We start from the raw sequence: 23,253 nt of genomic DNA, 5'->3' as shown, positions 1-23,253 counted from the left end.
ACTTTTTACATTTATCTGACTGCTATAGTTACAAGTTACTTTGCAGACTCAGCATTTATACAAAATAGCACATAAGATAAGATAATCCTTTTATTAGTCCCGCAGTGGGGAAATTTACAGGATTACAGCAACATAGTGGATAGTGCAAACAAGAGACATATTCAAAAACAAGTATTATAAATAAGTAATAAAACAGTAAAGAATATAAAATAAGTAAAAAAATCCACAATAACTAAATTATATACAGACAGAGTAATTGTTGTATTGAACAGTGTATTTGTATTGCACAGATTTTGAGTGTTGTGATATTATGAATGGATTAAACTACCCAATAGTACATACAGTAGTTAACATTAGCTCCACCTAATGGTAGTAATGATAATATAATAGTAAACATGTGAAAAGGGCATTTTAGCATACTTATGTAATTGTAAAGCTGGACATTTACTTGTAATGGAGTATTTTTACATTTTTGCCAGGGTGATTGGTTTTTAACTTTGGGTTCACTTCCTACAATTTTACCAACTCATATTTCAATTACCAGATAGTGACTTAACAGACATTTATTTGGATACAAATCTTATTACTTGAGATTATTACTTAACGCAAATTGTCAGATGAAATATAAATTTTTTTAAATGATTAATAAAGAAATTGTCTTGACTCATATTTCAAAGATTCTTGCTCAGGCCCTGATTCTTGTATTTCTTCTGTGACTTTAGAACTGCCATCTCTTCTTTATAATGTTATATATTATTATTTTTTCTCACGCGTATGGTTTGTTTTTTTCGGACGGGATAACACACGCTAATGAGTAACGTCTGCAGTCCAGTCATATGTCGCGGAGGTCCAGCTCCAGGTTTTTCAGCGGCCCCTGTCTGTGTCTGGCAGCAGCGCAGCAGCGTTGAAAGCAGTGGGAAACAGAAACACTATGGCTGCCACTCTGTCTCTCACTCAGGTAACACTGTCCTACAACTCTAATCTAACCATAGCAAACGTGTGTTGTGTCCGCTCGTCCGTTCTGCTCGGGGCACATTTCAACAAGTGTTGGGTGAAACTAGGCGGGCAGAAACGAGAGCTTACCTCGACCTCTCGTCTCTCTTTTTGGAAGTTCAGTGCTGCTGCTGTGACTGGGAAAAGTTTCTGCCTAATCTCTGAGGGGACTGCGTAAGGGCGTAGCTAGCTAGCTAGCCCGCTAGCTAACCGCCGGTTTGTATGCAGTGTCGGGCTGTTTCAGAGCCGCTTTAATCAAACTTCACATGAGCTGTGTAACGTTACCGGGCGTCGTGTCGGTTGGGAGTGTATGTTGTCGTTTTTTTTTTGCGCTGCCTCGTTTTTGCTGCAGGCTAGTTGGTCTCCTGGCCAAAGAGACGTTAATACGAGATAGGCATGTGTGGCTCTGTTGACTGTCATATCTGTGCTAGTGGAGCCTCTGCCAACACTGTTTTCCGCTAAAAAAAAATAAAACCAAAGCAAGTTAAGCTACACTCATTGTACGTTATAACCTACGTTGTGTATTCCCTTGATGTTGACTTGATATATGGTTAAACTGAATAACCGACCTGGTTATTGCTATTGTTGGAGGTAAACATGCTTCACTGACCGGGTTAGTGTTTTCCTCTATGACCTCTCTGAAGTGGACAACGTGAATTGTTAGCCTGTTAGCTGCTAAAGCTGTTTTTTTTGTGTCTATAATATCACCAGAAAAACTCCAAATATTGTTTAACAGTTGTTTTGCAACCAGTAAGAGGAAGTGAACCTGAGTAGCCATCAGTCAGCACTTCTGTCACAAAATGTCAGACTGCTGCTAGCTGCAGTTTGTGTAGAAATGTGTTTTGTTTGCACAGAAAATAAGTTATTTAGCATTCAGCAGTCACATCTAATAAGTAGGTTCCAGTCCCAGACTTGTTACCTGAGCCACTGTTGCCTTCAACAACAGACAGGAGCTGTCTGCCACCAGCTGCTTTGACCTTATTGTCTCTCACAGATGAGTTCATGAACCTGTGCTTCTATCTCTTGTGTTGTGAAACTTCACTGGTCTGTCAGGCAAGTGATGCTTGTTTTTAAATGAGCTGTCAAGCGTCACCGCCTGATCATCCTCACACTGACGTACTGTACGGTGTCACTACAGTGATGTGTTTTAAGTGCCACGGCTGAATTAGGGAATTTAAATGTCTAGAACAAACTAGCATGAAATGTATCTTGCTATCTGCTACAGTTGTGTGTGCGGGCTGGCTGGGGAATGATTGAGGGGTGTTTTTGTTCAATGCTCAATTAAAGAGTCACCAGTACAATGACCACAGTGTTACAGTCGCCAACAGTTCCAGGCACACTATTGTGTGTGTGTGTCATAGAAAAAAGTTGCATAGGCCAGAGAAAGATATGTGTGTGTGTGTGAGAGAGAGAACACAGTTATCTTGCTTTTAAATTGGCAGTTGGCAAAGCTGACAGATAACCATGCTGATCACAGGCTGTGTTTTCATCTGTGCCCAAGCTATTTGGACAAGTCTGCAACAAGAGTGACAGATCTCTGCTATGCTCTTTGTTTTTACATTATGGAACGATGTTGCATGTCAATTTGTTTCTCCGTGGAGGACAATTACGACAGCTTTAACCACCGGTTTGAGTGGCCACTCCCCGGTTGATTCACAGCTCAGACAATTACTGTCCACTCCTCTCCTCTCCTCCATCGCTGCACCTGTTGATTTAAAAAGCACATCAACCAATTGTCAGTTTCAGCTATATCCTGTTCTGTCCAGCAATGGACAATCGTGCTAACACCGGAAAAAGGGGGGGGGGGGTGTTTTAGAGAGGATGTGAGAGAAGGTAAAATTAGCTTGTTGTCTGTGGAGCGACGCCCTGTTGAAACTGTCCTGCTGACATCAGTGCTCAGTAGTCTTGGGAAGTGTAGCCTGTATGCTCAATGCTGAAGTCATTACCCTCTCTGCAGCATCAACCCTCTTTATCAATGAGACTCATAGATGTTCACTGTATGGTTTGTGTGGCACGTTCTGTATTTCTCCAGAAAATGTGCTCAAAAAAAGACATTTTACGAGCAAACACCCCAAACATTTACTGGATGAATGTATCTGGGTTTCAGAATGTTTTGCAATGTTGGACCCTTTTCTCGAATATGTGGCGTTTCATATATATATAAATATAATTTCGGTTAATAAAAAAATAATAATTGAAAAGGAAAATAATTTATATTTGCAGCCCTAATCTGAAAAGAACACACTTCCATCCTTGTTTTATTTAATGGTAAAATACATCTTATGAGAGCTATTCTTTGGCATATTAAACTGCATTTCACACCGCCAGATGTTTTGGGCCGTTGACAAATAATGCAGCTGTTTTAGTGACGAGGAAGAATAAAGCTGAATGTAACATATTGCTTGTAGTCTGTGTGTCTGCATCTGCCATCTGTAATGGATCAGTCTGTCTTTGTTTTTTCATTTTGACAGCTGCCCTGGATCAGTCAGTAACACACTGGCTGTAGCCAACAAACACTTATCATTTGAGCTTGTAAACTGCAGAATTGAGAAAGGATTTTAAAGTGTTAGTTTATTTTTTGACACCCTATTTTAATGGTCATTTTAGGGATTTGATCAATTTCATGCATGAACTTAAAAGAGGCCTCATGAGCAGACACAGGTGGGGAGGTTACAGTCTTAAAAGGTGTGTTTAAATAAAAGTAAGAGCTGGTTTGATTCGTGCTGTAAACTCTCTTTAATTTTTCCCCCCTTTCTTTACAGCTCTCCAGTGGAAATCCCATTTATGACAAATACTATCGGCAGGTATGCAGACAATATGTTTCCTTTTGACTTTACTCTTGTGTTTGCTCTGTTTATTGTTTTGCTCCGACAGTATAACATTAAGTGTTGAGCCTATTACTATTGTTTGATATCGTCATTGTATGATTCATTTACTGTTATTGTTTTTTGCTGTCAAATGATCTGGATAAGAGATGGCTTCAGTACAAAAATAAATGCATGTGTCCTGGCCCTTTAAACTCTAAACTAGCTTCAGCTGCTTCAATAAGCTGTAGTGTGCTTAAGCAGTGAGCAGTGATCTCTCTTCTCTTCTATCTGTTCCGGGTTTCTGTGTCCAGTAAAGGAAATATCCCCATGAATTAATAATGCTTCCCTTTGCCTGACATGTCAGGGGAGCTCACTGTGAGCCTCATGAAGGACTACCAACAGATCCAATACCGAGCTAATAGACTGCTGAGAAAATAGCTTTGGTTTATCGTCCGTATTGATTTAAGTGATTCAGAGACTCCTATCCCACGGGGCAACTCTCACAGTTTTCATTTCCTCTTTCTTCCTCTTTCAATTCAAACATATTTGTGTTGTGGTCTCATGCTTTTGGCTAGTAAGACATTCAGTGTCTTTCTCAGCAGTGCAGATGTGTGACTGATGTTTCTGAGATGGGATAGGCTGTAATGGCTGTTTGTGTGTTTGGTGTTTGTGTGCAGGTTGATCCGACTGGCAGTGGGCGGGTGGTGGCAGCTGATGCAGCTCTGTTCCTGAAGAGGTCTGGCTTGGCTGACTTGGTCCTGGGGAAGGTGAGCAAAGAGTCTGATCGGTGCAGGATCACGACGTCTCTGTTGTCTTTGCTGTTCATGTTGACGGTAATAAATGTACCAAGCTCTGTGTGTGTGTGTGTGTCTCCATAGGTCTGGGATTTGGCAGACTCTGAACGTAAAGGTGCTCTTAACAAGCAGGTATAAATGCACACGCGGCGTCGCATCGTGATGGAATTGTTTGTTTTATGCGCATCAAGTGCATTTGATCTCTAGATTCATGTCGCATAATGCTCCTCTGTTCCCCTCAGCAATTCTTCATAGCGCTGCGGTTGGTGGCCTGTGCTCAAAATGGCCTGGAGGTGGCGCTCAGGAGCCTTATTGTGGCTGTTCCTCCCCCGAAATTTGTAAGTCTGCTGCAGTAAAGAAATAATTTGATTTGAAATAATTGAAATAGTACTTTTTTTTTTTTGTTTTTACAGGAGAAGAATAACTCCTTTTTTTTTTTCTTTTTTTTTCTCCAGCACGACACAAGCAGCCCGCAGTTAGCAGGAGGAGTGGCTGTTGACACTTCCTGGGTTGTGAAGGTGAGGCTCTTGCAAGTTTATTATCTTTTTGTCTTAATGTTAGATCGTGATCTATGTTTCATCGTAATGTGCCTCGATATCCTTTTCTTGCTCACAAGAGAACCACAACAGAATATAGTGGTTGCAGAATATATAACAGTAAAGTATTGAATGCATTTATCACAGAGTCTCATCTTTTCTGTTGTGTTCATGTCAAATAAATCAAGTCTGCTCAATATGACACAGACATGTACAGCCGTAATAAGTGTACATACACATTAACTAGAAGTGACTATAACACATTAGGGGCATGATCAGTTTCACAGCTGATAAACCTGAATTCCTCTGTTGCTTGTTGAACTTCCTACAAATATGTTACTGTAGCTTTCTTCAAGAAACACCATTTATTTCTGTTTTTATGAAGGTCATTTTAATATAAACACAAATTAGTGCGTGTTATTTGATCAAAACAAATGAACCTTTTAAAGTGATCAATACAATACATAATGTCATTTACTCACCTGGACCTAAGTGAAGAAAATTCATATGATGGGGAATTTAAGCAAACCCTCCCTGGAGAATGTATTTGTCATTTAATTGACTGTTAAACAAAACGGTACATCAGTGATTTTACAATGAATTAAACAAAGTGACAACTGAGCTTCATATTTGGAAGAAACACATCCATATCCTTCCTCCTTGATCAAGTTTGAATTGTCTCTAACCATTTTACATCTGTTTCTGGTTTTTTTTCCCCCAGCCTGAGGAGAAGTTGAAGTTTGACGGCATCTTTGACAGTCTGGGTCCTGTAGGAGGGATTCTAACAGGAGACCAGGTCAAGCCTGTCCTGCTCAACTCCAAACTGCCAGTGGACATCCTCGGCAGGGTATGATCCCCAAACGGGACACTTTTACAATCGTTTAATCTATCGATACAGAGATTAGAAATAATAATCATGCAAAGTGACTAAACTAAAGAGAGAGAACTGCTTTTAAAAAAGTAAATGGTTACCAATTTGCGCAGGTGGCTTTTAAAAACAAATCGACTAGCTAAAACATCATTTATAAAAACAAATGATAGACAGACTGTGAGATTGTGTGTAAAAGTTGGGTAGAAAACAAATTCGGAGAGGAAGTGAGAAATCAGAAGCGTCTCGGGGCTTTCAGGGTCACGTGTGATTATGTATCATGCAGTTTTGGAATGATGCATGCTCTACAATGACATCTGTGTTTGTGTGTGTTGAAGGTGTGGGAGCTCAGTGACATCGACAGAGATGGCATGTTGGACAGAGATGAATTTTCTGTGGTAAGAAATGAGCCGATGTCACAAATAGAAAGGAACCACACGGGTTATTGAAATGATATACTCTGTACTGCATCTAAATCATATCAAGCTTTTCTAGTCTTCACTATCTGAATGTTTTCGGAATAATTTTAAAGGTTTGTACACTTTTTATACATGTGTATGCGTATATTCTACAGTACAATCTCGGAAAATCATTTCTCAATGGAACAAATAAGCCACGTGGAAGAAGTGCGAGGACGCAATGACCAAATCACCAACTTTATTGGTAATTGTCTGTTATCATTGATTTTTGTTGCCCTTTCCCAGGCCATGTATCTGGTGTACAGAGCCCTGGAGGGGGCGGCTGTTCCCATGTCCCTACCACCTCCCCTGGTTCCACCCTCCAAGAGGAAAAAACCCTCGGTGCCTCCCGTGATGCCCCTGTTACCCTCGCCCCCCTCCGTCAAAGACAGTCGCTCCTCCCACGCTGGCTCTAAGGCCGTGCCCCACCCCCCTAAACCTGCCCCCGCTCCTGTCCCGGCGCCAGCAGCTTCCCCCGTGAGTACGGTACGCGTCTCTCCTCTGCATGCACTGCCTGAAAAGCTTTTGTATGTATTTCATTTTTTTATTTTGTTGCAACAACAAACATTTAAAATGATTTCAAACTGGTTAACTCAGTGTGTTTTTCAAAAAAACAAGAAGAGTGGGAGTGTGAAGGTAAGTTCTGAGTTAGTGTTATGTGGTAAGTGTAGGTTGTATTCAATTCTATTACGAAGCAGCTATGGTGCTAGTTAAAAGTCTTTTTTTTTATGTTGTATTGCCGGTGCAGTGGGTGGTGTCGCCAGCGGACAAAGCAAAGTATGATGAGCTATTCGTCAAGACTGATGGGGACATGGACGGCCTCGTGTCTGGACCTGAAGTCAGGGACATCTTCCTGAAAACCGGGCTGCCCTCTGCCTCACTGGCACGTATCTGGTAGGTAGAGACGGAAGAACTCCCTCCGGCAGCGTATAAAGCCTAGTTCTGTTCAACACACTCACCTTCTAGATCTTTTTGTAGAGAGATTTCAGACCTTTGTGCTTGGTCTTTTTGAAATTGATCTTTATTCAATTATTTTTATTCACTTGTCCTGTCAAGTCTATTTATATTTATACAATTCACAAATTGCAGATTTTTGTTTTGGATGTGGTGAAAAAGACCGTTTAATGGGGAAAAAAGAGGAAGAAAACTCCGGAAACGCAACAGAGTAGGGATCCTTCCTCATGCAAAAGATGTAATTTTAAAAAAAGAAGAAGAAGAAAACAACAACAGTAATTCTACCCAACAGAGAAACAGAGTGTAAACATATGTGCAGAATAACACAGTTGCCAGAGTACATTTTATTGGCATTAGGCTGTAAAACCACACGTGCTGTTTCCACCGCTGATAAACGTAGAATAGAAAATTTTATTTTAAAAAACTGATTGGAGTTGAAAACAGTCAATGTTGCCTGTGATTACTAATCTAATGACGGTGTACAAAGAATCCTCGTTGATATTGGTGCAGGAGGATAACAGCGCTGCAGTGCGTGCTGACACGTCACATTATATGGATTTCTGTCTGATTAGCTTCTGTCCCGTTCAGACTGTCCCGTGTGTTGTCCTCCATCGGTCAGGCGATCACGAATAGTCGTTGCCTGAGGTGTAAACCGTTACTCTGTTATGTAACCCGTGTCTGTTTGTGTTCTCAGGGAGCTTTGTGACATCGGAGACATCGGGAAACTGACCCGAGAGCAGTTTGCCCTGGCGCTTCATCTAATCAATCAGAGGCTGACTAAAGGCCAGGAACCTCCGCAGAGTCTCTCCCCAGAGATGATCCCTCCGTCTGACAGACAAAACATCACACAGGTGAGTCACTCTGCGCGCTCAGAAGATCTCATCATTTTGCACTAAAGTTCTTAATTAAATGAGAATATACTCAATACTTTTTAGTTTTTCATCATTTTTTGCAGACGTTCTTCCTTCTTTCTCCCGTTTTTGTGTGTTTTTAAGATTTTTTTCTTCTGAACTTGCAGCTGTGCGTCTTTCTTTTCCAACTTGTACAACACATTTTTGCTTTTCCCTCTGTGTGTCCTGTCTTTACATTGCATCCTCTTCACACGTGCAGTGGGATGATGCTGAGTGAGTGTGTGTGTGGTAGTTTACTGACTCGGGGGCATCTCATTACTTTTAACAGGCTGCCTCTCTTTGGCATCTTTCCGCCTTGTCTCACTCATTTGTGTTTCTGTTACCGAAACTAAACCATATTTCACATCTGTATTACTCCCCGAGTTCATCATCATGTGCATAGATGCAAAGCTGAAAAGAGCAGGGGTTGATGTTTTAAGTATTTTTGGATGCAGCGACAGCAACACATCCGAATGTAATGTAGTAGCCTACCAGTAGCATTACTCTTTAGTCAGTCTCGCTCCCATCCCGGCCCTTTTGTGTCTCCATCAGTGGCTTCATGTGTGGTCTTCAGTGTAGCTCTTTAGTTAATTTCCTCTCATGTCCAATTATCCAGGATTTTTCATCAACATAGTAGTCATTTTGCTGTTCTCTGGTGTAACAAAATTTGTCTATACCTTCCATATGTGATGAGACGTAACTCTTGGTGTTTCACCATCAGTCATGACTTTAATCCGCTTGTATCTTCGCTCCCTCTTCAGATCAACCTGGCTAACCTGTCGGCTGACTTCTCTGCCATCAAGGAGCTGGACTCTCTCAGCAACGAGATAGTCGAACTACAAAAGTAAGCTTTTGTTCTCATTTTCATCTAAAAGATGGTGAAAAGCCTTCTCACTGAAGCCGTAATGATGCAGGTTATGTAACAGGACGTAGCCTACAGATGGCCTGTACTTGTTTAGAGTTTGCACTAATTGTTTTCCATCATCCTAAACAGAGGATACGCTGTTTAAGCAGTTTTTAAATACAGGTTGTGACTGATATGCATCAAATATTATCAAAAAAAAAAAAGATAAATTTTTAGCGTGATGAGGCCCAGCTGTGATAAATGTATTCTTGGGAAATGATTTTGGTAAATATCGTTTAATTTAATGTTTTTAGTATACTCTACTGACCAGCAGGAGGCAGAGTTTCCCACAAACCGAGGGAACTGTGCTGCCCAAATATATTCTATATATCTAGAAGCAAGCTAAAGTTATTATTTATGAACCACACGGGGTGAAAGAGTTCTACACTGGTTCAAGTAAAAGAGCTCTGTTACGTAGCTGCTGTTTGACAGTGAGGTGGAAGAAGGAGACTTCATACATACACTATTTCTTCACTTGTAGCCAAAAAGAAATGTTAAATATTACAAAACAAGGTAAATAATGTTGCCTCATGTTATTTTTACGTTATGTATGTAAATATGAGTGTTGTATTATTATTTTTGATCCACATCATGTTTAAAACCAAAAAAGCTTTGGTCTGATGGTTTATCAGTTTCAGCTTCCCTTTTGGTGAAAGCTGAGAGTGAGAAGTGAGAAAGTTGGCCTTCCACCCCACCCCACCCCAGCTTTCGATACACATATATATATATATATATATATATATATATATATATATATATATATATATATACACACACACACACACGCACACGCTAGAGGACAGCTGTTGTAGGAACGAAGGAGAGGTGAGAGAAATGGATAGAAGTGGAAACTTGGTGAAGATCAGAGCTTCGGACAGACAGCAGATCGAGAGGAACTTGTCAACATGATTCATATTTGTGAATGCTTCAAAATGTGGCAGCAGACTTCTGCTCAAGATGAGGAGGAGGAGGAGGATGGTGATGATGAAGACAATGGGTAAGAGGAGAATAGGAATGATACTCGGCTTGAGTTGACGCTAGGTTTTTCAAGGGAATTGTGCATTTTGATGTGAGAGGAGAGGGAGAATATAAAAATAGCTGCTGATATTTTTAGTCTGTGTTGAAATGAAAGGCAGAAGACAAGTGCTTTCTCAGGTTGATGCCTGTTTTTGTTTTTTGTTCAGTCATCTAAATGTGAAACTGATCAAACAGAATAATGAGTGTTGTGTTCCGTATTGCTTTTACTCAACAGATGCACATAATGCATATTAAATGTTACCTTTTGCTTCGGATACTAATATTGTTTTCAGAGCTGAAACAATAACACTGGAGCAGCCTCCTTACATAAGTAGTTACAGGGGATAGATCTAGATCTAGTAGAACAGTTAAATTAAAGTTTCGGTCAGGATAAATATTTATAACAAGCTTTTTAAATGTTCTCAGTCCTTTGCCTCTAGTTTTGGCATCCATTCCTTTTTTTTAAATACATTTGTTAAACATAAAACACTTTCAGTGTCGTTCTTTTTATAATGTTGAAGAAGTCTGAGATGAAAATATTAGATACGTAGGTGAATGAAATCCAACACAATCCAATGTTTGATATCCAAATCTGGTGCAAAATGAACCCACATCTCTATGTTGAGGTTTCATTCATCTGAATAATTGCAGTTCTCTTCCCGCGTGTTATAATGATTTATATCGGTCATGATTATTAATAAGGTTTAATGACGGCAGAGACAAATGGGATGAAATGTTAGCGTCTTATACGGTAGCGGCACCTTGACTGTAACACACTAAGTACAGTGTTTCTGGTGTGCCTTCTTATGGTTAGTAATAGAAAACAAAATGCACATCTATTAATTGCCAGTTATACACGAGTCAATATGCCTCCCTTCTCCTCGCCCCACCCCGGTCCATTTCCTCTCTGGCTGGCTGGATGAAAAGAGTGAAGTAGAGAGGGTGAACACACGGGCAGTGAAAATGATAGATGTTGTAGGTTGGCTCATCATCACTCGTCCCTCCTCCCTTTCTTCTTCCTCCTCCCTCCATCCTCGAGGCAGCCATCTGCCTCTCACTCTTCATCTCCCACACGTTTGACTGAGCAAGCACATTCTCACTTTCTACAACACCCTCACCACGCATACAGCGCCGTGCACACACACACTCGCTACCTTTCTTCACGTCACACACACACACACACACCTGCTGTAGCTGCAGACGTTCAGGCGTCTCTCTCTCTGTACGGTGAAGTTGTGATTTCAGGACACCATGGTGGTTCAGGGAGAGGTGGTGGTGGTTCAGGGGCAGGTTAAAGAAGGCTCAGTGGAGAACTGGATGGTGGGGCTGGGTGGGCTTGGACTACCGGGTCTTCCCGCTCTGTCCTCGGTGGCTAAATACTCATGTCTGCTGTGCTGGACCCCCAGGGAGAAGAGCACTGTGGAAGAGGAGATCAAGGAGAAGGAGGAGGCCATCAGACAGCGCAGCGATGAAGTGCAGGTAAGGTCTCGCTCTCTCTGTTTGTCTGCGTGTTTGTTTCTGTTCTAACTACGGTGGCCATAAAGAGAAAAAATGATTTATGGGCATGACAAGGTCGTGTCGATTTATTAGGAGGAAGACTGCTTCTCCGCTCTGGTTTTCCTCTAATCAGTGCCTCTCAAAGGATTAGAGTTGGAACATAGCTGGTGTACGTGTACAAGCATGTTTGTATTTCTGCTGGATAAAAGACGGTGAGAGCCGGTAGGTGCTAAAGCAGTTGTTCACTTTTGCTGTGATGTAAATACCGGAGGAGGAGATCAATAATGCATTTGGCCCGGCAGACGTAGACGCTTGTTCAGAAACGCAGTGAATGTTTCTCAGAGAGGGAGAGGCTGGTGTCCTTGTGTACAGGCGTCTCTGCTCTGAGCCTGAGAGATGGGCTCTATTTTGGGAGCTGATGGCTTAAAGGGCTAGTCTGCTCCACTTGTGTGGAATGCGAGGGCGGATCTCAAGGGAGTCTCACGGGGATGTAGCTGAACTTCGTAGCTGCACTGTAGGGCTGCCTCGAGTGCTTTTGGCAATTTATACTGTATTGTGTTTTCTAAATATATCCTGGACTTCACATTTTGTGTGCTTTTGGTTGTTGTGATCTGTCCTGCTTCCACTGCACAGACTCTATATTAAGACTTCCCCTGCAGTGTCTCTCCGAGGTGGAGAATGTGTTTGTGGCGGTCTCGCACAGTGGCGGGGATCTCTGACCTCCATCACTTGAATAAAGGCATTGGTTTCACCCGTAATGAACTAGTGATTCAGACGCATTCTATAGTTGGTGATAAATCCCTGATTTGAGTCCAGCCAGAGAGCTTTGTTGCATCTTATTCTCCCTCTCCACGCCGTCTCTGTCCCAGTTTTCAGAAGCTTCTCTGGACTTACACAAATGTGCCAAGTCACACTGACTGCGATGTGGACATGTAATGCCAAGTCATTATGCAACCTTCAAATTAGAAAACAAACAAAACCGGCACAAGACGATGTTAACTCTTGTTTCCATCCTGTATACTGACTCACATGTCGCGATGATGTAACCTGCCAAACTGTTCACATATCGGACTGGTTTGTGTCTGTTGTCTGGAAGTATGGTTGTTTTGAGCTGTTTTGCGTGCCTCAGTGTCTGCCGTAATGTAAATAAAACCATATTTAAAATGTACATGTTGGATGTTCTGTTATCCCTCCGCATTCTGAGGACCTGGAAAATTGACGAGTCCCCTGTTTTTACTTTCCGTAATTATCCAAATATTAAATAATCGGGGTCATGAAAGTCGGTCTCCTCTTTGGCTTGATGTCTGCAGGACTTACAGGTGGGGGTGGCGAGGGAGAGCGAGGAGCTGCAGCGGCTCCAGGCTCAGCGCCAGAAGGTCCAGGACGCCTTGGACGAGCTGGACCAACAGAAAGGCTCCCTGGAGGAGCAGCTGACTTTTATTCGCCAGCAGACCAACCAAGAAACCCATCTGGTAGGTCTAGAAGAACTTTAAACAAAGCTACGTAACAACCACGAGCAAAGCACATCAGTTGTATAAATATAATAACGCATTCCAGTCCATGACTCCAGCTTACTCATGATGGTAACGTCCGTCACAGATTTCATCGCTGCAGTCGGAGCACGAGGACCAGGAACAGAAGATATGTCAGTTTGAGGAGGAGCTGGTCCAGGCCCGAGAGGAGCTCCTCGCTCTGCAGGAGGAGAGCAGGAAGCTGCAGGAGAAGGTCCAGGCGGCTCAGGAGCAGCTCACACCTCTGCAGGAGTCTGTCCGCGACTCCTTTACACAAGTTGCACAGGTCGGTTTGTGCGAATCTATGAATCCCCTTTTCTCCGCAGAAAGTGGGACCTCTGTTTTATTTGTTTTCTCTTTCTCCGTGTTATTCTTTGAACCTCTGTGCTCTCTTAGGTTCAGCAGAAACTGAACAACCTTCAGGTGGAGGAGAGGTCAGTAACTGCCCAGCTTAGCTGGAAAAGAGCCCTGGAGGACAGCTCTCCTGTCATGGTCAACGGATCAACCGGCTTCACTGCAGAGCTGCGCCAGGGGGATCCCTTCCAGCAGGACCTCTTCCGGGAGGACCAGCCTAAAGAGCTGAAGGAGGAAGATCCATCAGCTGCCAATCAGCAGAAAGAACAGTCGGATCAGAAAGAGAGAGAAGAGGAAGACGAAGAAGAGAAGGAGGCAGAGAGTCCAAAGACTCCAGACGAGGAAACGTTTAAATATGATCCCTTGGATGATCTCTATACTAGTCTAGCCTCCTCTGAGATGTACAATAACCGATCGACCCTCGCCAAGCCACAGGAGAACACGGCGAGGGTAATAAATACACTTGCTTTAGTTATCAGTACTTTCTTATAGATGGAAAGAATCCAGTACAACGCCTACCTATCAGGTTTTTCTTTTCTATTACACAAAACTAGGACCTTCTCTTCCTTCTTTTCTTTCGCACCCACCAAACATACAAGACCAGCCAACTGAAATTCAGTAACACTAGTCATTGCTGTGTTGTCCTCTAATGTCTCCAGGAACACAGTAGCCCTACACCCGATAACTCCCCGGAGCTCATGAATGATGCAGAGGAACTGCCCAAAGAGACCTCACTAAAGGTAAGGGCCCTGAGTCACTCAGGTATAATTCAATCATTTAGCCAAGGGAGTCTTCTCACACCGCAGATCCTCGTTTAACACGTGTATCTCTAGGGCTTTCAGGGATTCATTAATCATGTGTAGTGTAAACACAACGTTCACATCAATTACTGTCGTGGTCAAGCTTGTCAGCAGAGCCCTGTCGCTGTTCAACAGGTTGCGTCGCCAGAGCCAGAGAGCGAACAGGAGCCAGCAGAGTCCCCGGAAACCCCCACCAACTCGTTACCACCTCAAGTCGGCCCTCGCTCTATGCCGCCTCAGACCAGCCCGCCCTCTCTGCCCGAGATGGACTTCTTCCATTCGGACCCCTTTACTGACCGTGAGTCCCAACAAACGTCTTAAGTTTAGTTAATAGTGATTTGTTTTCCAGATTTAATTGTATTTATTGTAGATTAGTTTTGGGTACTTGAGGTTAACTCTTTTTATAAATGATTAAATGTTGTACCAGAGCCTCAATGTACTCGGATTGATGATATTTTTTAACCTTTATAGACGATCCATTCAACGATGATCCATTTGGAAAAGCAGATGTTGCAGGTAAGTTCTCTATTTGAAAGTGATTAACAGGCAAACTAATCCATTTCATCAGAATCGGATCAGAACTCAGTCACCAAGCCTACAATATCAAATGTTCACACTTTGTATCTGTTTCTGTTGAATCAGATCCATTTGGTGGAGATCCGTTCAAAGGGTCCGACCCCTTTGCTGCAGACTCTTTCTTCCAGGCCCCCAGCGCCCCCAGCGCCCCCTTTGCCTCCGACGACCCATTCACTGCCAGCTCAGCGGATCTGTTTGCTGCCACTGCCGGTGTCCCAGAACCAGACCTGTTTGCAGCCAAGCCGAGTGACGTAGCAGCTGGACCGGCAGCGGGTCCAGATCCCTTCACCTCCAAACCTACTGATCCAACTGTAGCAGCCAAGGATCCATTCACCACCACGGGGAACAATATGGCCAACGCCGACCCGTTTGGTGGCAAAATCAATGCCCCCGGGGAGGCGGACCCATTTGGTTCTCAGGACGGAGGGGCCGATCCCTTCAGCGGCTCTCTACCCTCCTCTGATCTAGCCGTGGTGAGTAGGCCTGCTGTACAACCGGGTCCCAATGTACTCATGATAACAGGAATAAGACCATTAAATATCAATCATGGATGTTTTTTGATGCTTTTAAAGGTTTGTTTGAATCAGTAATCTTTGTAAACAAGGCAGTTAACACAAATGTTCATATAGTGTACTACTAGTATTGTGTTAGTATACAGTGTTGTTTAATTATTATATCTGGGTTTGTATTGTTTATGCTGCCATGTCTCCCGAATCTAAAGAGTTATCAAAAGGAACTGTTTGAACGTGGTTTTAACAAATTAGTTAGATTCTTTGTTGCAAGTCGGTCAAGAAAAAATAAATGATAATTCATGATAATCAACATCTGGATAAAAGTGATGAATGCGATCAGCAGGTGTTTATTTTTGTATGACGTTCATCACTTTATCGTTCTAGTTAAATCAAGTTTAAGGATATTCACATCCACAGCAGAGTTAACTCTACAATAAGTACTGTATGTTCTGTTTTTAGAAGGACGCTGCAGCATCCAACGACCCGTTTGCTCCAGGTGGTACGACAGTAAACGCCAGCTCAGATCCAGGTATGACTTGTGTTGTAGCGCCGCCCTGAGGGGACAAAGGCCACTGCAGCTGTTGAAATGATAAGATGCACTAATAAATGTGTCTGTATGAGTGTTGCCAGTTTGATATGCTCAGTGCCTTTTTATATGCTGGTGTGTTTCAGATCCGTTTGCGGCGGTGTTCGGGAGTGAATCGTTTGGAGGAGGCTTCGCAGATTTCAGTGCTTTGACAAAGGTAATCAAGGGGTGTTGTTCCTGCCCTGTGCTTAACATACACGGAGCTGACGAAACACTCGGTAGTGAAACACACTGAATATAATTTAGTTAAGTCGGTGGAAGTAGTAATTGTTGCGACACAGTGAACTCTCTTCTACTGTCAAGCTAGAACATCCAGGGAGGCTGTGAGGGAGTTGTTGAGTGTGTTGTGGTTTCTTTGGGAGGAAATGGCTGAACACTCGACACGTGATTCTTCCCTGTGGAGGAATTGGACACGAAATCATCATTCAGTACATACAACAAGCAGCAATATCCAAGAGGCAACCTCAGGGGCTGAACAATGAAGCCAACGCGGAAGTGCCAAAAACTGCAGTCGCTCAATTGGCCACTTGAGCTTGAGGCTTGAGTCACTGCCAACATAGCGAGGGCCGGGGCCACCCACTTTGAAGAGACCTATGGGTGCTGTCACACAGAGACTACGTCCATATTTTATACAGACTATGTCAATATCATGAATTAATATGCATAGCATTGCAAATATGCATAGATTCTGTGTGGCGCCCTGAATAAAATCCTCACCAATCGCAAATAAATATGCCGCGGTGATTCCGGCTCTGATCTATTGTGGCGACTCCCTGTGTCATCCCTTCTGTTTGTACTGTACCAAATACTCTACTCTAATCCTGTATGTATTTGATTTCGTGTGAACCTTATGTTGCAGTCAAACGGTGCAGCCCAGTTTGGCATCAACAATAAGAACCTGTTCCAGGAAGACGGCCAGTCTGCCGGCCCTGATGTGCCCCCAGCCCTTCCCCCAAAAACGGGTACGCCAACCAGACCACCTCCTCCCCCTCCAGGTCAGTGCTCGCTATGAAAAGGTAACTGTGCCGTGGTGCTCTTAGCGGTCCGTTCAACATGTATTTATTAACACTTGTGTCCGCCTGTCTGTGCCTCAGGTAAAAGATCGACCATCTCCAGGACAGAGTCGTCCGACTCCTTCCAGCGGCGAGGGCCCTTCCTCCAACAGCCTTCGGGAGAGCTCCCCTCCTCTTCCCTGCCTGCTAAGGATCCTTTAGCCGACCCCTTCGCCCCTTCCTCCCCTCCTCGTCACAACGCACGGGAAGCTGACCGATTTGCCAGCTTTGACAAAGTGAGCACCTCGCCCTCTCCCTCACCTTCACCTGACTCTGACTAGTCACTGCCCTCTTCTCTTTTGTTTTTTTTCTCCTGCTAATAATTAATAAAGTCACAACCACCAAACAAATCAGGCCAGCTCCATCACTCCATCCACTGCCGTTACAAAGTCCCAAAGAAGTGAAGTAATCAGCTCATATAAACAGTCACACAGGTTCCTGATGCTATTTGATAACCTCGTTTTCTTGAGCTAAGCTAACAAAATAATTAAGTTATTTTTCTTGCGTTCTGTCTGCTGCTGGTGTATATTTTAGCTCTTTATTATGAATGCAATATTTTTTTTTGCCAGTTGAAGATTCTTTATACTTGTAATTATTTTTTTGTTACTGATTTATATTGGGATTGCACTTAATTTATGCCCCATGATTGAAGTTGTCTTACTTTATGAGGAAATGTACAGAAATGTCGTCATAGCAATTATAGATGCACTGATAAATTACCTCTGCAACATATTTGTTGCAACGGACACGAGTTGCGTTACAAATGAGTTGACGCTACACATCCGTCTTTGTGAAACCAAGTCCATCTTTACGTTGGCAGTGAATGGAGAGATCAGAGGCTGCTTGTATTTGCCATCCCAACTAAGCACACTGACGATACAGCCTGTGCATATGCACGTTCCATTCAGAAATAAAAAATACATTTAACTGCAAAACATTTCATTAAATGCACCTTTTTATACTGAAGTTGCTTTTTAGGTGCGTTTCTAATTGCCATTGGTGCAAAGTGCCTATTTTGAGTCCGACCCAGCGACTGGGCTCAGAGTCCCAATGTTTCTGAGTCGACACACTTGTGACATAAAGGCATTACATCAAGTGACCATGACTAACTAGGTGCAGAATAGTGCCTGCTGCACGTTTAGTGAGATCCCGTTTCAGACAGGTTTGACCTAAAAACCTAGAGGTTCATGAAGTGCCATCGTTGTTACAAACTCATAGATTTCATATGCTCCGGGACAAATTTGGAGCAGCTTTTTTGGGGAAATAATACATTTTATAATTTCTTCTCACAAACAAAGAGCCAGGTTATTGTAATAATTACATATTGCTTTAACCGAGAAGAAAAAGGGATTTAATGTTCCTTGTCTTTTTTCCAACTCATTAAAATATGTGCAAGAAGTCGTTTTATCTGACATTCAAAAAATAAAAGTAGCCATGTTATTAACGTTGGTTGGACCCTTGTTAATTTATCAGGAATAACTTGATAACAGTTTTTAAATCCTCTGTACTCTGACGCTGTGGATTTGGGATGGATGACTTTTATTTAGAGGCTTTATTGACTCTCGTGCGTCTCCCGTCACATGACTGCACCTGCATGTCCCTGTTGTTGAACCCTGACCTGCACGCTAACTGTGTGTTGGGCTCTCATTCACTCATACTCACTGCCTCTCCCATCCCTCATATAGCGTTTCTTTCCCCCCCCCTCTACACCTGCCGCTATTTATTTATCCATGCATCTGTCCATCCCACCACCCCTTCACTTATCAGTTCAATTCAGCCCTTGTCTGGTCAGCAGTGTGCTGTGGAGAAACAGATCGCCTGTGTTCTCTCTGTCTGTGTGTCTTTACAGCTCTGTCAAGAACGTTGAATAAAGAGTTGAATCAAGGGCACCATCTCTGGCTTCTATGTGCATCCATGATATTATTATCTGCAAATGCCTGAGCTTTTAAAGGACCATACCAACATTTTTTGCATCTTCAGTTGACGCTGACATTTCCCAAAGCATGCTTTGAATTTAAGTTTATTTAAATTTCCTGCTTTTCAAGCAGCCTGCTTTTGTTTGTCAGTTCTGTCGTTGGACATGTATGTTTATTTTACACGATAATGAAGGTAGACCGCTTATTAATCTTGGTAGTTTTATCTCAAGCGTGTTTTATGTCTTTGTAAGTTCATATTAATATATTTTGTTGTTATAGTGGGCTCATGGAAAGCAGAAAAAAAATACAATACATCCAATAATCTACAGAGTGGCATGCTTTGGTAAATGTTTGTACTGAATGGGATGAAACATGCAAAAGCACCAGTATGGTCCTCACGAGCACTTTGACAGAAATCTCACTAAATCACGTCAATAACTGAAAGTAAAGACAAAAGTACTTTATTTACGTCTGATTTCATTCATATTTAAAAGCAGCGGTGGGATGTACCAGCTACATGTAATAAATGCACGTTCACTACTAAATCCGTGAGCTGTTTCTTAAATGTTCTCATCATGCATGTTCTGCGTCACTCTAAAACATCATCATCGCTGCCTACTTTCGTTTGCATGGGTGGATACGCACCGGATGCTTCCATCTGTCGTTCATTGAGAACGATGAACCTTGTTGGCACAGTGCTCGTCCGATCTGTAATGATTAACCAGCGTTCTGTGTGTTTAAAACTTGTCTTCCTTTCGCCCTTTTGTCATTTGTGATCCTACACAATTGATTTTGGTCACACGTCTCGTGTTTATTCATCAGCAGAGATCCCAGCTTTCACACTTTCATCTCATTTCAGTCTCTGATTTCATGCCTCCACAACATGTGTGACGACGACAAAGACTCACTCTGTTCACTTGCCACATTTTGGATTTACAGACCGCTTACTGACGCAGATGAATGTGAATTAACTGCAAATTAATCTTGGGTACACATGTGCTTCTTCTGCAATTAACATGTCAAAATGTCCACTTTGAGAAAGGTCAGTGGGTTCCTGATAAATATCCGTTCAGACATTGAGAGATCTGACTCTACTTCTCCCTCATTAGAAACATTATCAGCACCGAGCCAGGAAGTGCTCATTAAAAACCGGGCAGCACAAACAACCTTTCATTTCAAATGTTTGACTCACATTTACCTTTTTAACAAATATTGCGCCTCCTGCGACTTGGACATTGTAGTAGCCCATGATGCGATTTTGATCAAATTATGATTAATTGTGCAGCCTCACCGCATTACAGTTATGGACACCTTTCTCTGTGACCCACTGCATCATCACACTATTATCGGCCAGTTGTGTGCGTGCGTCACAGTGGCCCAGAGGCTGAGATACGTACCATGTAAACTGACACATCGCCGGTTCGATTCCAGCCAGGGACCTTTGTATCGTGTCCATTTACGTAATATTCCTCACAGAACTGCCTCAAATACCAATAATAATCAAATTTAAGGGATTCTTATAGAAAACGTGTGTATGTTAGAAGTTAAGTCAAAAAGAAAACTAATATAGAACAATTTTTGTATCTGATATATTGATATTGGCCCTTTAAAAAATGTTGCCAAAAAATCCCTCTGGGATGTTATTCCTCTAATCATGATTACACGCTACATAATGAATCCTTGATGGATGTTAAGGACCAGACACGGTTCCATTATGAAGCTTATAATGCATAAAGACCATAGCATGCATTGTATTAATGCAGCTATTGTTGGTTATCTATCAGCAGGCTGTAAGAATACGTTTGTTAATATATCTTTGAGAATCTGTTAACTGTATACGTGTTTGTCTTTGTTTGTCTCCCCCCCCCCCCATATTTCTTTGCATATGTGTGTTTTCTCCTTCCCCCGTGTGTGTGTGTGTATGTGTGTGTGTGTATGTGCACACTTTCTGTGTTTATGAAGCAGTATCCGACAGAGGAAGACATGATAGAGTGGGCAAAGCGCGAGAGCGAGCGAGAGGAAAAGGAGCGACTTGCCAGGCTCACCCAGCAGGAACAAGAGGACCTGGAGCTGGCCATCGCACTCAGCAAGTCTGAACTCTCCTGAGGACCTTGTCTCCCCCTCCCCTTCCCTTCCCCCTCCCCTCGTCCACTGACCTGGCTCGGCACGGCACAGCACAGCCTGGCCCAGCCCAGAAAGCACCAAAGCAAAGTGGGGACTGTACAGGACTGATTCAGCAGCACCTGCTGACCCCATGAAGAGACTTTCTTCGAACAAACTCATCTCTGAATCTTCTTCCTTCTCCCCAGACTGTGTTCACCGTTCACTGGCAATGCAGTATTCATTTTATTTTTGTTTGTTTCCATCCCATTGGTCTTGTTTTGGAGGAGAGGACCAGGATGGAGTGTATGTTCTGAAGGATGGATTGTTGAAAAATGAAATGCAGTGAATGTGGATCTAGAGATTGCTCCGTTGATTTCAACATCGTGCTACAAATGTCGCATTAACTCTCCAGAATGTAATTTATTTAACGCACTCAAAACTTGATTGAAATGGCCATGTCTAAAGTCCTGTCTTCATCCACTAACAGTACTCGCTACACTTTCTTAAAACTCTGCTCACTCTAGCTTCTGAAGTTATTTTGAGAATTTCACGGGATGTCTTTAATTAGAAATAGTCTTGCTCATTTTGTTGAGCCCAAAAATCCCCCTAATTTTTTAACTGAGTATTTTGAAGACGGTAGGGTGAGGAGAAAAAAAACGTGTTTTTTGAGGCACTAACAATATTAAAGTGCAAGTCGGTCTTTTTTTGAATGGAGTGACCATGTACTTATATAGTATGATAGCAGAAGGCCGATGAGATTTTCCTTAAAGAAGTACTTGTTCAGGACAGGGTTTCAACATTTCTACTTGTTCAACTGGAAGTTACCAGTCCTCTGATATGTGAAACGCATGTGTAGATTTATACAAAAACTTAACAAATCCATCACATGCTATACCACGTTCAGTTTCTTGATACTTTAATTTCTTTTACGTTTCTGTCATGCGTTGCTCTGCGCAGCATCTCTCTGTCAATTTATTTTTTTGGGAGATACTGAAAGGAATGAAACTACAACTATTTCATGTCATGATTTCATATTAATTAACATTAAAAATTCAGGGCACACTACAAGGGATTGCACAAAACGATAACGCGACTGATTTGTTTTTGAGAGAGTCCAACACCAAATACTTAGTATCTTTTAATTAGTATGAATCTTTGTATTAATGTCTTTATTATTGACACTAACAGACACACTTTAAAAATAGAAACTGGGTTGTCATGAAGCAGATGTCAGCCCACTTTACCTGCTCTGTAGTCGTACATTAAATGAATAGTGTTAATGGTGTTGTTCATCCTCACTGATCAAGCAGTCTCCCTAAAGCAGACACTTCTAATGAAAGACGTGTGTTGAAAAAGATCAACTTCCTCCAGTCGTTCACAAATTTCACACCAGGTCCCATTTTGAAGTGAGCCACTGTTGGTGCGTCTTTTGGTGTCGTTTGTTTGACCTTTTTAATATTTCCAGATACTTCCTCTCTGAGAGACTAACTGGATTACACGTCAATCAGTAGAAGTTGATTAGCATCCCTGCGTTTTGGTGGAGCCGTTTGTCTTCAACAGCAACACACCAGTAAACACCCACAGAGCAGTTGATCGGCCAGGGATTCTGGGTAATGTGTTTTCTCCCAGAAAATGAGTTTCTTAACACTGAGTGCTAAACTGTGATAGTTTCCTGAACAAGTGAAGGCTCTGTTGTACAGCAGGAGGCTTTCGTTTTCATTTCTGACCAAACTTCTTCCTGCTCAGACTTATTTTGTCTCCTTTTTTGTCTTTGAGAAAAATGAGCATCGTCATCGTTTCCTCTTCTCATGTCTAACTAGTAAACACCCACAGAGCAGTGGTTGAAGCTGCATTTCCTACTTACAGTTCACGTTTATTGTAAATTCAATACAGCAGTCGTCTGTCTGTCATACAGTTTAATTCCACCGACACGTTACTGTCATTTGTACAGACTCAAGAACCACTTATGTTCCTCGGCTTACCCATAAAGGCTTTTTAAAACGCAAAGCTAATTGTATTTTTATTTTGTATTTTCTAACACGTAGAGAGAGAAAAATCATTGTTTGGCCAGAATATGTAATGCATTTAATTGAATCAGAATAAATATTAAACATGTGTAGTTTTG

General features: G+C 42.3%; 1 protein-coding gene across 5 annotated transcripts; it reads left to right on the top strand.

Annotated features, from left to right (window-relative positions):
- Window positions 1-856: 856 nt before the first annotated feature.
- eps15 (epidermal growth factor receptor pathway substrate 15) lies at window positions 857-23,247 on the top strand. 5 transcript variants are annotated; one of them, XM_076087909.1, is made up of 25 exons: window positions 857-958; window positions 3,756-3,797; window positions 4,478-4,567; window positions 4,679-4,726; window positions 4,837-4,932; window positions 5,050-5,112; window positions 5,852-5,977; window positions 6,337-6,396; window positions 6,703-6,933; window positions 7,205-7,350; window positions 8,105-8,261; window positions 9,062-9,144; window positions 11,628-11,700; window positions 13,029-13,190; window positions 13,318-13,515; window positions 13,626-14,033; window positions 14,243-14,323; window positions 14,519-14,681; window positions 14,855-14,899; window positions 15,026-15,432; window positions 15,931-16,000; window positions 16,144-16,214; window positions 16,917-17,052; window positions 17,152-17,345; window positions 20,991-23,247. In XM_076087909.1, exons 1-25 carry the CDS (start codon window positions 932-934, stop codon window positions 21,129-21,131), a joined length of 3,318 nt encoding a protein of 1,105 aa, XP_075944024.1. In that variant the 5' UTR covers window positions 857-931; the 3' UTR covers window positions 21,132-23,247. The 5 variants fall into 5 exon arrangements, with proteins under 5 accessions (XP_075944024.1, XP_075944023.1, XP_075944021.1 ...); XM_076087908.1 differs by having other exon boundaries at window positions 6,703-6,942; window positions 20,988-23,247; XM_076087906.1 differs by lacking the exon at window positions 857-958 and adding an exon at window positions 1,245-1,301 and having other exon boundaries at window positions 20,988-23,247.
- The last annotated feature ends 6 nt before the right edge of the window (window positions 23,248-23,253 follow it).

Source organism: Anarhichas minor, unplaced genomic scaffold, assembly GCF_050575085.1.
Source record: "Anarhichas minor isolate MPS153535 unplaced genomic scaffold, ASM5057508v1 ptg000010l, whole genome shotgun sequence".
NCBI lineage: Eukaryota > Metazoa > Chordata > Actinopteri > Perciformes > Anarhichadidae > Anarhichas > Anarhichas minor.
Note: the sequence above shows the minus strand (reverse complement) of the source record. Positions and strands in the feature narration are given on the sequence as shown.